Raw genomic sequence first — 14,400 nt, 5'->3', positions numbered from 1 at the left:
CAATGGCTTTTCATTTTTCTATATTAGAGTGTTTCAACCAAGCACATTTATACCGGTTTTCTTGGCCCTTAAAAGCTCTTGGCTCGACTCTAGCGTCAAGGCATGTGCAGGAGCTGAACATAGCGCTGTGCTATTCTAGTTGGCTGTTTTGAAGATACTACAGAATCAAAGTGGAACTCGATTCGTCTAGCTCCAATCTAGACCAATACATAACGTAACCAGCTATTGAGGAATCCCATCCTTTTAGGGGCTGTTTGTGTATGTCTAATACTGGTTACTCCGTATAGGCATCGAACTTGAGAGTCAGTTTCAAACCTAATTGAGAATACAGACTCACTTACAATGCACTGTTCAAAGGGCACGCTGGAGTTCAGAATGGCCCCCATGGCCGCCCGGGCAATCGTCAGTGGTACCCCGATATGCACTGCCTGCTGCTCTGCCTGTTGGAGGACGGCCTCATTGCGCGAGGGAACGTTCACAGAAGCCCGGGTGGATTTGAAACGAGTTGCCTCACGGACGTATGGCGGCTCTATATGAGTTAATGTGTTAATGTCAATGTCGTAAATAAACATTCTAAGTCCTGCTCAGGTACGGAGGTCGGAGTACAAACCGCCGATTTAGGAGCTGAAGTATTTGATCGTCGATATCATCCAGCGCGGTTCGGATCTCATCCAAAGTGTTACAGCACGTAGTTAACGTGCCATTTAATGACGAAAAATAGACACTCGGAGTACCCCATGGCACAGGCCGATGGTCTGCTGAAGGTGCTGAAATCACATTTGAACCATAGCAGTTCGTATTGGCATTGGCATTGGCATTGGCTTTGGCTGTTGAACCAATAGCAGTGGAAAGGGTTAGAAACCCCAAAAGTACCTGGAAAATCATGATAACAAGTTGTTGTAAAGAACTTTCAGGGTAATAATAACAATAATGACAACCCCTCGTTGATCGCCTGCCCTAAGGGGTTATGATCATCATGGGATGTTCATCAATACGATATTTCACCAAAGATATACTTCGCCAACCAATGCGGGGAAGGTAACGGATTTCACTCCGAGCTTCGTGCCGAAACCCCTCTTCGGCTGTTTGGAACTTATTTAAAAGCTCTTGCTTCTTTAATCTGACTTCTACTGTCAATTCTCCTATACCAAGATGTCCCAAGGTTCAAGACTCCAAGGCAAGGTTGCCATCGTCACCGGTAAGACTGTTATTCCAAACCACTCCGTTGCGGATGCTAATATCCTCCTTTTAGGAGGAGGTAATGGATTCGGCGCAGCTATCGCTCGACGATTCGGCGAAGAGGGTGCCAAAGTGATCGTTACCGATATCAACGTTGAGGGCGGCGAGAAAGTCGCCTCGCAGAATCCTTCCAACCTCATCTTTCAGCGCCAAGATGTCACACAAGAAGCGGACTGGAATATGGTGTTGGATTTGGCATTCTCCAAGTTCGGGCGAGTGGATGTGTTGGTGAACAATGCGGGCACTAGCTATCGCAACAAGGTGAGTTTAACATATTGTACGAGGGAACCTCGCTAATTTCCTTTAGCCGACAGCAGAGGTCACAGAGGAAGAGTGGGAGCGTGTGTTTAAAGTCAATGTGAAGAGCATTTATCTTTCTACAAAGGCCCTGATGCCGCGTTTCATCGATCAAGGCCAGGGTGGGTCGGTGATCAACATCTCCTCCACGGGAGCAAGTCGACCACGGCCTGGATTGGTTTGGTATAATGCCACCAAGGGGGCAGTCACTAATGTGAGTGAATGTTGGGACTGTAGATGAAAATGATTAATGAATTACTAACAATCCATACAGGCGACCAAAGGTCTTGCCGCGGAGTACGGTCCCCACAATATCCGATTCAACACTGTCGCTCCTCTTCTTTCTGGTACTGGACTGTTTTCCATGTTCACTGGCATGGAAGATACCCCTAAGAACCGAGAGAAGTTCATCGGAAATGTGCCATTGGGCCGACTCACTGATGTGGATGATATCGCCAACATGTGCCTGTACCTGGCCAGTGACGAGGCTCGTTTTATCAATGGCACTGAGATGGTAGTGGATGGTGGAAAGTGTGTTTAGATTTTCGAGATCAGACAAATCAAAGTCACAAATTAATTTCTCTATCCCGATTTACCCCGCAGAAACGTGGGGTATCACGCCATGGCTCATTCTATCTCCAGGGCTGCCAACATAACTTACATCCCCACTGTCGCCACTGATCTGAGCCCAAAAATGACATCCAACTTCAAATCAATCCCAGTCATCGACCTATCCCTCGCCAACTCGCCCTTAACCCGGCCTAAGCTTCTCCAAGAACTCCACCACGCCCTCACATGCATTGGTTTTCTGTATATCACGAATCACGATGTTCCACAAGACGTAATTTCAGACCTGAAAGATGCCCTCCCTAAACTTTTTGCCCTCGATCCGGCGGAAAAGGAAGAAGTGGCTTTACACAACTCCCCTCACTTTTTGGGATACAGCCAAGTAGGTTCAGAAACAACAGCTGGAGTCGCAGATAAACGCGAACAGTTCGAGTTTGCAACCGAGCTGCCAGACCTATGGCGCGCGGGTCTTCCTCTTTATGAAAGGTTGAAAGGACCGAACCAGGTACAACCTCCTTTACTCGGCTCATCAGTCATCTAGCTCCAAAGTTATGCTGATAAAAAGTAACAGTGGCCGTCACAAGACCTCTCTCTTCGGAGCGTCATCGAGAGATATATTCATGAATTAACAAACCTCAGCGAGCGATTCTTACGCTTGGTCGCCGAGACACTCTCCCTGGACCCCAAGACTCTATTCTCATTCCTCTCGGAACAGCACCGTCTCAAGCTAGTCCATTATCCCGCCTCAGATCCTGTTTCTGATCCCAATATCCAAGGTGTGGGTCCTCACAAAGATTCCTCTGGGTGGTGGACGTTTCTTCTCCAAGCATCGCCCCCAACCGTGAAGGGCTTACAGGCTCTCAACAAGAGAGGTGAATGGATAGATGTTCCTATTATTGAAGATACGTTTGTTGTGAATATAGGGCAGGCTTTCGAGGTGGTTACTCATGGTGTGTGTAAAGCGACGACGCATCGTGTGTTGTCAGGTCCGTCGGAGAGGTACAGTGTGCCCTTTTTCCAGGGTGTGCGGGGAAGTCTGACCAAGGAAGAGGCGGTTGGGACTCTAAGGAATCATTTTGTCATGCAAAATATGGCGCTGGAGGCATCTGAGGGTGCGAGTGTTGACTCGGCCTTTTTGAGGGGCAGGTATGATACTTGGGGGGAGTCGCAATTGAGGACAAAGATTCGGAGTCATCGTGATGTAGGGCGTATTTTTTATGCAGATGTTTTTCATGATTATGTCAATGACGATAGTTGAAATCAAAGATTAAATGAGAAAGTCGGCCAGCTGGTGATCGGACGGTTCACCATATATATTGCAATACTGTCAAACAGAAAAATGAGTGATCGCGTTAGAGTAACACTCCCGCATCGGGATATTCCAACTACATGATAGGAGGTTAGATCATATTTGGATCCACTCAATTACTACTTGGGTTGACTAGCACTTGCTCTCAAGTGCTCCCAACTGCTATAATTATGTACAAACTGCTAATCGCGACATCTAAATCAGAAGAATCCACCTAAACATATAAATCATATGACGCGCAATTTGAATCAATCCTCTGAAAATCTGGAGCCAAATCCCTCACTCGTGGTCACTCGAGGACTCGATTTTAGAATTTCCCTGTTCAATAGTCAACACCGTTGGAATAGCAACCAACAGGCTACCGGCAGTTAGACCCCAGTTCATAGCAAACTGAGTCATGGCACTGACTCCCTCGGCGTTGATTCTCCAGGCCATCGCACCACCTGCTGGCTTCAATGCCGAATAAGCCCCAACAATGACAGCATTTACCACAGGGTCGCGGGAGCGAGCCCCCATAATCCAGTAGCAGAATGATTGCCAGAATGAATCATAGGCGCCATAAAAGAAATAGAGAAACATTGGCCCGAGGTATTCACTTCCCGCTTTGTAATCGATATCTTGCTTCAGACCTTGTCGTAAACGCTCGGTATCCCAGACTTGGAAACGGTAGCCTCCGCCCCAGATCGCCATCCCGGTGACGAATAGTATAGACCAGCCAATCTTGGCCCGCGTGCGACGATTGACAATTTGGAGGTCCAGCATGAAACCCATCAGAAGCCCACCTGCCATTTGTGCGATCCAGTATAGGGCTCCATTGAGAGCGCGTGTACGGAGGTTGAATGTCATGCCATTGACAGCGTTCTGTTGATAGGAATAGAAAACGTTTGCAGTGTAGAACATGGGATAGAGGCACATGTTCTTCCAGTTGAAGACTGTACGCAGTGTCTCCATCACAGTTCTTTTGAGGTTCGTCCAGTTGACAGCCTTAGACTCTTGAGTGATGCGATTGCCGTGGTAGTGTCCAGAAAGATTTTCGGTTGAGCAGACAAACACCGATAAAAGCCATCCAAAGAGCATGACAACAATGTAGGCCACGTATGTCGAGTCTGTCACCGTGCCGGATTTTGAGTTGTAGTTGAGACCAAAACTGGCCAGCGAGCCAATGGTTGCACCGAGGTTGAATATCACCCAAAAGACCCCAATGGCTCTGCCACGCGTATTATCATTCGTATAGGTGACCACGATGGTTCCTTGCGCAACCCAAAAGAAGGCCGCTCCCAAACCAAGAATCGCGCCGGCTGCAATCACAAAAGGACCGCCATTCTTCCTCCGGTCGGAATCCAATAGTGATCCGGCATAGAGAGCATAGGTCCATCCGCCGATGAGGAGGCATACACGTGGCCCCAGGTACTTGTAAAAGGAGCCCGCCAAAAGCAGTGCTGCTCCTGCCGTGCATGCATGAGTTGCGACGTTGGCGTTGGCGGAGATTGTGCTGTCGACTTGGCCAGAGCCTCCCATTCCAGTGAGGGCATTATACATTCCAGGATTGCAGAAGGAAATCACTGAAACAAGGCCGATCTGAAACCAAGGTTCATGATAGATCCTAGTGACAAAGTTTTTGTGCACTCGTGGATAAACGACTTCGGGGTCATCGTTGTGCGGAGAAACGCTGTCTTCTACCGACTTGGTGGCCATGATGGGATAGGTAGACTCGAGATAGATATCTTGGGACTGAACATGTCAAGCGTGGGCATTTCCTAGATAAGTATATATAGACATAGAGAATGTGACTCTAATCTGTTCCAGACTTTGAACTATGGTGTGCTGGGCCCGCAATTTTGAATAATCGGATCTCGCGCACCGAGATCCGTTCTTCACGGAAGTGACCGAGATACGGAGACACACTTAGACGGCATTGATTTGATTTTCTACATAAAAGCGTCGCTTGAAATCTCGGTTGCGTGACCCGAAAACTTTTTGCTCACGCCATGACGCCGTCAGATTGCGAACAATTGGACCACCTTCAGACCGAGGTGCGCAGTGCCTATGCACACTCAATCGATTCTCTTGATACTTTAGACCTCTGTACCGCCTTCAATCATGAGGAGTCACGAGTATCTACCTCAGTCGCGTGCTGTCTGCCGGCAATTGCATCCTTAGTTGACGAATTAGTGCCTCGGTTGCGCGCCGGTGGAAGATTGATCTACGTGGGAGCTGGCAACAGCGGCCGAGTAGCGATGATGGACTGTGCTGAGATCCCGGTCACCTTTTCAACTGATGAAGGTCAGTTTATCGCCCTCGTGGCAGGGGGTGAGCAAACAGCTACCGAAGCGCAAGAAGGAGCGGAAGATGCCGAAGAAGATGGAACTGCGCAACTCCAAGCCTTAAATCTTACTGTCAAAGACGCTGTACTCGGTATTTCAGCATCTGGTCGCACTCCGTTTGTTCTCGGGGCTCTCAAATTCGCGCTTCAAACCGGGACGCTGACGGCAAGCATTACGAACACGTCGCCGTCCGCGATTGATAGCCTCGGGGTCGATTATCCACTAGTTGCCTTACTAGGCCCCGAATTCATTGCAGGGAGTACTCGGCTCAAGGCCGGAACTGCAGCCAAGCAAATTTTGAACATGATCAGTACTTGTTCAATGATGAGGCTTGGAAAGACATATGGAGGTCTTATGGTTGACCTTCGAGTCGGAAACCACAAGCTTCAAGCCCGAGGTCGAAGAATCGTACGTCAGGTCTGCAAAGAGATTATGGTACTCTATTCGACAAGCGGACTCGTTCTTCCGACCGAGATTCTGAAGAATTTCCATCAAATACAGAACGATGATGCAGCAAACACCCTGATTGCCAGATGCGATGGAAGCGTGAAACTTGCCTGCGCCGTGGCTGTTACGGATCTTTCCCCAAGTGAAGCAAATATACAACTTCAAAGCGCCGATGGCGATTTCAGGGCTTTTATTGCAAGGCATCTAAACTCGACTTACACACACGGAAATAATGCCTCACTTGAAGGGGATGGTGATGATCCGGAATATTTCCTGTGCATTGATGGTGGAGGAACCAAATGCGCAGTATCAATTGCCACTAAATCCGGTGTTGTCTCCCGTGGCTATGCCGGGCCCTGCAATTTCAATACCGTGGCTACAGAGGAGCTTGTAGGCCAGGCCAAAAAAGCCACGCTGGAAGCTGTGAGGCTTTTACCGCGGAGGCGACATTCCCATCTCACCAATTACCCCCGATTCAGCAAATTATGGGCCGGAATTGCAGGCATACACCATGCCGAGAAGTTGAACGTACTCATCAATCGTCTTGAAAGGGCGTTTGGCGTTTCGATGGAGAGCGGTACGCTCCGATTGACAAGTGACGGCGCACTCCTTGGCGCGTGCATCGAGGGCGATGCTTCTGTTCAAACAGGCATCAGTCTCATATCAGGCACAGGTTCCGTGGCCACTGCTTTCAGAAAGGACTCCGACGGCCATGTCGTCGAAGTTCGTCGGACAGGCGGGTGGGGCCATCTTATCGGAGACGATGGAAGTGCTTTTCATATTGGCAAAAAGGCTTTGCAAGCCCTGCTGACAAGCATCGATTCCAGCGAAGCTGATGAGAGCTGCTTGAGTGAAATGGAGGGGGAAGTCCTGGCCCATTTCGGCTGCACCAAAAATGCCGTGCTGTCTCGCCTCCTTTATTCTGGAAAAAATCCCAAGAGCGACATCAGCCATCTTGCAAAGATTGTGACAAAGCTGGCTTTTCGCGACAAAGATCCTAATCTCCAGGCTCTTGAAATTCTCAATTCTGCAGCCAGCTCGCTAGCTCAACTCATTCAGCCGCTGACTGTTACCTGCCCTCCAGCTAGAAGCGTGTTGATCCTTTCTGGAGCACTAATGGGCGTGTCGAAATTTCGAGTATTGCTGCATGAGCAGCTTTCTTTAGCTCATGTTGCTGCTTTTAAGGAAGTGATTCCCATAGAGAGTGCATCTGATTTTGCTGTGGAGCTTTTGGCTGCACAAGCGGCCTAGTCCTTTGAAAGTGTTGAGTCATAGAAATTCTTTAAAATTAACATTAATAGTAACAAACAAACTTGCTCCCTGGGGTTTTCTCTTTTCAGTTTACTCTTAGTGTTCTTGGTCTGGCAAATGCTATCCACATGGATGGAGGCGAGTGGCTTACTAAGGCCTGTTTGTTTAGGAATGATTGACTTCAAAGACCTCGATTTAACGCCCTCTGGCATTTATGGCTACATAAAGAGTACATTATACCAAGTAGTGAAGAAGAGATGTTAAGCGAGGGGAATGGAAGGAACGACGGTCCTCCACTGCGAGTTCTCTCAGAAAGGGAGCTGGTAATTTGTAGACTAGAATGATTACATTCTAAAAATATACAATGCTGGCATGAATACTAAGGTCCGCCCTATGAGAAAAAATGGAGCAAACTTGGATAGGTAGAAACCCCTCTATGGAATCACTCAGCCAACCTCCAGAATTCTTTCACAGACTGGTTTCAACGCCCAGAATCTAAGTATGGAATCCGGCGCAAGCCTATTTTCCATTGGGGCATTGCGAAAAACCGCCATCCTTCAAACCCTCATGGGTCAACAACCCACAGAAGTAGACCAGCGGGTGACCATCAACACCTTCCGTCTTGCCATTGTAGTAAAACACAGCACGCTTTTTCCCGTACTTTTTGTTATTCTTACTACCGTTACAAGGTCCGTTTTTGACGAGCGGGTACTCCTGTCGGTTGTCGTCGTGTTCTGAGCAGTGAGCAGGGAAGTGCAGATCCACCTTCTTACTGCGATTGTGGTCGAACTTGTGCGGGTAGGGTTTCTCGCCGCGCTTCTCAGGGGGACTCAGAAAGCTCAGGTTTACGGCATGCTGCGCAGCAAGGTAAATATCATGGCCGGTATAAGTGCTCTTGCCGCACTTGATAGACGCGGAGGCATTGGGGCCATCCCACACTGCAAGAGATATCAGTCGGCATGGGAAGGTTTCAAGTTAGCTGGGGGATGGCGTACGTCAATGGGTGCGTTAGAAGGCTCTGCACGTTCTTGAATATCGGCAAAGTCCTCGACTGGGAGGGCGGAGGTAAGGCTCAAGAAGAGGATGGAGGCGCTTGCCAAAGTGAACTTCATTGTTGCGGTTCGAGGGTTTGAGTAGAAAAAGATTTCTGGGCGTCGTAATTGAATTGTTGATGCTAAGATGAGGTCTGAGTGTTTGTTATTCGAACCTTGGAGCCAGGAAAGGCTCTCTCTCTTATAGCTCTTGACGGAGTCAAAAGGATGAGTAAAAGTCCTACGCTAGCAGTCACGGACTTACAGAATATGGCCGTCGGAGCGTCGATCAACTTACGGAGAAGATTATATCGCTCAAGAGCTTGGACTAAGGCTACTCTATGATGCTATAATTTCCTTTTTTGGAGATTGTGCATGGGTGCAGTGCTCTGTAGATAGTTTTGTATATAGAGAATTTGACCACTCTCAACTTCGTATCCTGCCCATTTACATCTTTCGTTTGTACACAAGGCTAAGGTTCTATTAGGGGCGCCAGCCGTGAGAGGGAGAAAATCCCTATTAGTTCTCGTGGACATCTACGAAGGACCAACTTTAGTGGATATCTACGATTTTGAAGGATCGACTCTAGTGGATATCAGGGTCCAACCCCATTTTAGGGTCATCTTGACGCTTGAATTCCTGAATTAGCAACGCTTTCTACACCGCTATATACAGTGTAATGTAAATCACTCATGGGTGAATTCATTTGCAGATACTTTATGGTGTTTACACCGGCTACATTATACAGCTGTATATAGGGAGTAGTAATAGTCTAATAGATTAGGTAGGGCCCACAGCCGGACCGGGGTGCGGGCGGGCCCACGAGGCCGCAAAGCGTAGATCTTCCAGGGTTTTCTTGATTCCTTGATCCCATTTGAATCCTGGGCTTGTAAGCCATTCAAAAATATGGAGACACCTAGGCTGCACCAAAACCCAATTCAACTCAACCCACTATTGGGCTGTGTTTTGGCCATTAATGAGTTTGGCGAAGTGGTGTGATTCTTTGGAGTTCTGCTGCCACTCTTCGAAGTTGTCCAATATTGCGACCATTCCGCACTTTCTTCCCTCAAACATAACCCAACCATCACATCACCCGTCCTAGCACCCAAAGACCCAAAAATCATTCTTTCCAGAGTCATCACGCTCTATCATCATGAACACCACCATTCAAGAATTGACTTGCAAATCAGTCGAGCTCGACGGCTTCGGCTCCACCGCCGACGACGCTTGGTTCGATTACCACACTGCACCTATGGACGGCGAGGAGGAAACCGGGGCGCATCTCCATCAAATTGCGGCTTTCAAAGCGTACATAAAAGGCGACTCCACACCATCCGAGACAGCTGCCATCATGACCAAGCCTCATGATCCCGACGAGAGGACCGACATACAACGCCGCGTACTGGGCATAATCGAAGACGCGCTTTTTGAGCTGCCTGAGAGCAACACACCCGCCATCGTCAACCTGATAAAAGAAATTAGCCAGGACGGCGACCCATCCTGGCTCAAAGACTTTGGCGACTCGTGGTCAGATGAATGGAAGCAGAGCCACTGGCGTAAATCGTTGGCGGATCGGGATCCAGCCACGAGAGCGAAGAGGCGCGAGGCCCACGTGCACCTCGCTTTTGTGGAGGCATCTTGTGCAATGGCTGCTCCAGGACTGGATCCTGAAGATGGTATCTTGCCACTGAGCTGGGGCTATGAGTGCATCTCCGAGGCGCTCGAATGCCAGGATGCAGTGTGGGACTTCGAAGTACCTGCTGCGGCGGTGTGGATCAAGATAGCCGGGGAAAGACTTAGAGAGGGCGCTAGGAAAGGTGACGAGACCTGGGCGTTAGAGGAAGAGGGGAGGCTTTGGTTGCCGGGACCGATGAGCATGGATCGGTGGAATTTCTGGTTGGAAAGACTCGAGGAGATTGAGAGAATTGGTAAGGTCATCTCGACAACGGCGAGTGAAGCCGTGCGGGATGCTAGAGCCCAGGTTAAAGAGTACTTGATGGCTTAGCAAGTCTGGATTGTGGTCTTGGTGGTAAATTGCACATCGTGAGACAATCGCTGCCGAACAGCTAACAAGCTAGAATATATATTGCGAGATTTCTCATTTCCCAACCCATGCCTCCCGAGTAGTTTACCCCGTATAGTAGATAGCGAATTCTAGGCATATAGGGAGCAGTGGAAATAAAGACCTCGGGAAAGTTGCTGATATCGCTTATCGTAGATAACACCATCCTATGATAATCTTGCGTCACAAGCTGTTGCACTCGTTGAGAATTATTTGATTGACTCTGCCTTTACTTTTTATCTACATGGCGTCGGCGTCATATGGCCCGAACGCTGAACAAGTCGCAGCAAGCTGTCAAACGTGCCGCAAGCGAAAAGTTCGTTACTTCTACGAGTCTCTTTGGTGGATTCTAACAGACTCGAATAGGTAAAATGTGACCGCACGCCGGGGAGATGCCAAAGATGCCATCGATTTGGTGCAGAATGTGTTTACCAGTCTGATCCGATATCTTCTCATGCGTCGCACGTGACGCACCCAGCCGACGCCAGGACGCAGGCTGGACTACAGCGGAAACGTGCTTGGCGCTCCTGCATTCAATGCAAACGAGCCAAGGCAAAGTGCTCCGGGGGCACTGGTTGTGTTCGCTGTACTCGAAAAGCCTTGGAGTGCTCTTATGAAATGGATGGTACTCCTCGAAATCTATCCAGTCTCGAGGCAAGGTCGCACGCAGTCCCCGCCTGGCTCATGACGGCCGACTTGCCGTCAGGTGAAGGATTGAACAAGCTCGTTGAAGTATATTTTGAGCGTATCCACACTGTGCGATGTCTAGGATTCCTACACATCCCAACGTTTATGGAGAAGTTGAAGAGTTCTGACAAAACATATACCGAGGAATCTGGGCTCCTTCATGTCATGTGCGCCTTGGCCGCTCCATTTATCTACGGCGATATCTGCAGTCACGGTGATGAAGTTGATCGCGAATTGAGATTTTACGAGGCAGGAAAAGGTTGGGCAGATACTGCACTGCAGTATTCATTCCGAAACCTAGGAACCCACAAACTGGAATGCTTGGCGACAGAGGTTCTGCTTCACGAATACTATTTACGTACTGGAGAATATGCGAAAGCATTGGTGGTTTCCGGACAAATTACCAGGCACTTGCAGCTCCTTCAGCTGAACGTGGAATATGACCCCGAAGCTCATCGAAAAGCACGATTGTCTACTCCCGTCAAAGAAAGCAGGAGGAGGCTTATGTGGGCTTGCTATCTGCTCGATGCTTTCATTGAGTGTGGCATCGATCAACTTCGCCTAATCTCGGCGGAGGATATCCATGTCCAGCTGCCATGCCCTGAAGATTTGTTTATTAGAGGTTCGCCTTGCGTTACGGAAACGCTACACTCCCGCGAAGTACCTCCTGGCATGCATACGCATTTCGATGTTCCCGACTTGCGAGCATTATATATTCGTGCAATAAGGCTTCGTGCAAAGATCCTTAAGTACGTGAAAGAGTTAGAAGATGAAGTCCCATGGGAGTCCGAGTCGCAGTTCTCTCTTCTCAATACGGAGCTTCAGAATCTTGAAGCCTCCATTCCAGATGCATTGAAAATGACTACCGCAAACAAGTATCTGTATAAAGCATCAGGGCGACTCAATCTTTTTTTCGGCCTTCACATTGTACTCTCTCAAACATCCAATGATTTATATCGAATCTGTGTCTCACAGCTGGTGTTCCCCGATACCTCGACCAAGTGGATTCGAGAGCATGCACCAAAACCCTTTCTCGAGCGGTGTCACCGCACGTGCTTGGAGAAAGCAGTGTATATTTCGACCCTCTTGAAGGATCTGTGGCTGTGTCACAAGCTCAGTCTCATTGATACATTGTATGCAAACCATGTTCAAATTTGCAGCAGTGTTTTAGTGACTACTCTTCTCTCATGGGGTGACACCGCAACTTTGCTTCCCCAATTTGGCTATAAGAGTTATCGCACAATGCTGCAAGATAATCTCACAATCCTGCAGTACCTGCAAAAGTACCTCAATGTAGATGCATACTGTCAGTCTGCAAAAGAAGCCCTGAAACGGTTCAACCAGCTTTTCCCTGCAGAAGCTCCATCACAGATCCATCGTCCATTGAAGGATGGCATGATCAATGACCAAGTGGTGGCACACTCGCAGTCCTCCCTTGAGTACATTCTGAACCCTTTGGGAACATATCCTTTAGCTCGGAAGCAGACACAAGATCAGCCTACATTCAATAACACCGAGAAGGGAGAAGCCATAGTGGGTGAAGCGCTCAATATGATGACTGAACAACCGGTCACAATTGGTGATGACAATGTTGATAGTTTGGATGAGTCGGTCTCTCCTAGTCCTTTTGAATGGGGGTCGGAGACTCTGATGTTTGATTCCGCAGGATATCCCACTTTCTTAGACCAGCTTACGGGATGGGGCTCTACGAACTTGGAATGGAATGAATGGGGAAATTAAAGATGGTGTCTTCGTGTTTTTTTGTTTAATCAAGCAGTATGTTAGAGTGAATATACCCTGGCGTTGGAAACGTCCTGTTTAATATGTTCTGAATAGATTATATCTTCATCTGCTTAAACGACAAAATTCCCTAAATGCCGATTTAAAATTCCGTTGATATCGCTTCACGCTCGTGATAATGGCGAATAATGAGGTGACAAGAGATAGACCTGATTGGAGCGGCGAGATCCGTATACTGACCGGATCTCGGTCAAGCCCCATAATAAATCCGACAATGCCATTGAGCTTGGCATACAACGAAGTATAAAATGCGATGTTATGTGAGATATGAATGAAGCACTCGACCAATCCTTCCTTGATCAAAGATAAATCGACATTGGAATTCCTGGGTTACTTTCTCAATCCATCTCCTACAAACATGAAGACTCTTTTTCAACACACAGTGGGCTTAGCGCTTGCTTGTTCAACTTACGCTTCATCCTTCCATGTGTTCGACAACACAGCCTACGTGAACACGTCAATTGGCTACGGAACAACCAATATCAACTGGATTCCCGCATACGTGTGCAACCCGCTCACCGAGGGGGGAGTTCTACCATCAGCCGATGTATGGAAAGACATTGTCCTTGAATGGAACATCTATCCAAGTTACCCACTGGTGCTCGACTGCGAAGACCTCTATTTCACCGATGCTTCAACGGCAGATCTTCACTTGGAGCTCATGTCTACTCTGCAAACCTGGGCGGCCGATGTGATTCCCTCGGACCAGACCATTGGCTGGTACGGGCTATCCGGAAACACGATTTCTTCACTGTATGACCACTACCGCAGCCTGATCGCAAATCATACCAGCCATGCGTTTTTCCCGTCTGCCTACACATTTAGTGACAGCCTTTCCACTTGGAATGCGTCGTTGACGTCTGTTCTCAAGACCATCAACGCCATCGATGATTCTTTGCCCGTTTGGCCATACACTTGGCCGCAGTACCATGGCAACTATTCTTTCATTCCCTCGACGCTCTGGGAGGATGAATTGAATGCCTTGGCAAAGAATAGTAATGTGGATGGTTTCGTTATCTGGGGTGGGAAAAACCATGCCGTGTGCAATGATGCTTGCCAGAGCACTGCGGGCCAACAGCCTTGGTTGAATGTCACTCGCACCTATTTGAATACTTTGTATGGCATTTATAGTGGCGACGCGGAAGTTGAAGGGTCCCAGATTTTTGGTGGAATATAGCCTCGCTTTACTTTCGTTGAGACGTATGGCATTCACTGCCGCTGTCTATTCACATTTTGACTGTTTTTGCCTTGGACCTCTTGTATAATACTACCACAGCTATGAAGCATCTCTTTCTGTGACTTGTTCTTTTTGCAACGAACCAATTCAAGGTAGAGGGTTATGTGGGTTGAGTACTTGAAAATATCGCAATCACCAAGGCATATTCC

General features: G+C 48.2%; 9 protein-coding genes across 9 annotated transcripts; 6 read left to right on the top strand and 3 right to left on the bottom strand.

Moving 5' to 3' along the window:
* Window positions 1-274: 274 nt before the first annotated feature.
* On the bottom strand, window positions 275-885 carry N7518_000432 (uncharacterized protein; the record flags this gene model as incomplete). Its single annotated transcript, XM_057181360.1, has 3 exons — window positions 275-295; window positions 342-529; window positions 735-885. 3 exons carry the CDS (start codon window positions 883-885, stop codon window positions 275-277), a joined length of 360 nt encoding a protein of 119 aa, XP_057046710.1.
* A 267-nt stretch (window positions 886-1,152) lies between these two features.
* On the top strand, window positions 1,153-2,077 carry N7518_000431 (SDR family oxidoreductase; the record flags this gene model as incomplete). The annotated part of the gene is made up of 4 exons (XM_057181359.1): window positions 1,153-1,198; window positions 1,253-1,500; window positions 1,547-1,750; window positions 1,811-2,077. 4 exons carry the CDS (start codon window positions 1,153-1,155, stop codon window positions 2,075-2,077), a joined length of 765 nt encoding a protein of 254 aa, XP_057046709.1.
* An 81-nt stretch (window positions 2,078-2,158) lies between these two features.
* Window positions 2,159-2,644, top strand: N7518_000430 (2-oxoglutarate and iron-dependent oxygenase domain-containing protein; the record flags this gene model as incomplete). Its single annotated transcript, XM_057181358.1, has 1 exon — window positions 2,159-2,644. One exon carries the CDS (start codon window positions 2,159-2,161, stop codon window positions 2,642-2,644), a length of 486 nt encoding a protein of 161 aa, XP_057046708.1.
* A 1,047-nt stretch (window positions 2,645-3,691) lies between these two features.
* N7518_000429 (uncharacterized protein) lies at window positions 3,692-5,107 on the bottom strand (the record flags this gene model as incomplete). The annotated part of the gene is made up of 1 exon (XM_057181357.1): window positions 3,692-5,107. One exon carries the CDS (start codon window positions 5,105-5,107, stop codon window positions 3,692-3,694), a length of 1,416 nt encoding a protein of 471 aa, XP_057046707.1.
* Window positions 5,108-5,400: 293 nt separating this feature from the next.
* Window positions 5,401-7,434, top strand: N7518_000428 (uncharacterized protein; the record flags this gene model as incomplete). Its single annotated transcript, XM_057181356.1, has 1 exon — window positions 5,401-7,434. One exon carries the CDS (start codon window positions 5,401-5,403, stop codon window positions 7,432-7,434), a length of 2,034 nt encoding a protein of 677 aa, XP_057046706.1.
* A 519-nt stretch (window positions 7,435-7,953) lies between these two features.
* Window positions 7,954-8,546, bottom strand: N7518_000427 (uncharacterized protein; the record flags this gene model as incomplete). Its single annotated transcript, XM_057181355.1, has 2 exons — window positions 7,954-8,372; window positions 8,459-8,546. The coding sequence occupies 2 exons, from the start codon at window positions 8,544-8,546 to the stop codon at window positions 7,954-7,956; spliced, it is 507 nt and encodes a 168-aa protein (XP_057046705.1).
* A 1,072-nt stretch (window positions 8,547-9,618) lies between these two features.
* Window positions 9,619-10,470, top strand: N7518_000426 (DUF3632 domain-containing protein; the record flags this gene model as incomplete). The annotated part of the gene is made up of 1 exon (XM_057181354.1): window positions 9,619-10,470. One exon carries the CDS (start codon window positions 9,619-9,621, stop codon window positions 10,468-10,470), a length of 852 nt encoding a protein of 283 aa, XP_057046704.1.
* A 675-nt stretch (window positions 10,471-11,145) lies between these two features.
* N7518_000425 (fungal specific transcription factor domain-containing protein) lies at window positions 11,146-12,954 on the top strand (the record flags this gene model as incomplete). Its single annotated transcript, XM_057181353.1, has 1 exon — window positions 11,146-12,954. One exon carries the CDS (start codon window positions 11,146-11,148, stop codon window positions 12,952-12,954), a length of 1,809 nt encoding a protein of 602 aa, XP_057046703.1.
* A 418-nt stretch (window positions 12,955-13,372) lies between these two features.
* On the top strand, window positions 13,373-14,191 carry N7518_000424 (uncharacterized protein; the record flags this gene model as incomplete). Its single annotated transcript, XM_057181352.1, has 1 exon — window positions 13,373-14,191. The coding sequence occupies one exon, from the start codon at window positions 13,373-13,375 to the stop codon at window positions 14,189-14,191; it is 819 nt and encodes a 272-aa protein (XP_057046702.1).
* Window positions 14,192-14,400: the final 209 nt, after the last annotated feature.

This window comes from Penicillium psychrosexuale (assembly GCF_028828465.1).
Source record: "Penicillium psychrosexuale strain IBT 29551 chromosome Unknown utg000001l, whole genome shotgun sequence".
In the NCBI taxonomy this organism is placed as follows: domain Eukaryota; kingdom Fungi; phylum Ascomycota; class Eurotiomycetes; order Eurotiales; family Aspergillaceae; genus Penicillium; species Penicillium psychrosexuale.
Note: the sequence above shows the minus strand (reverse complement) of the source record. Positions and strands in the feature narration are given on the sequence as shown.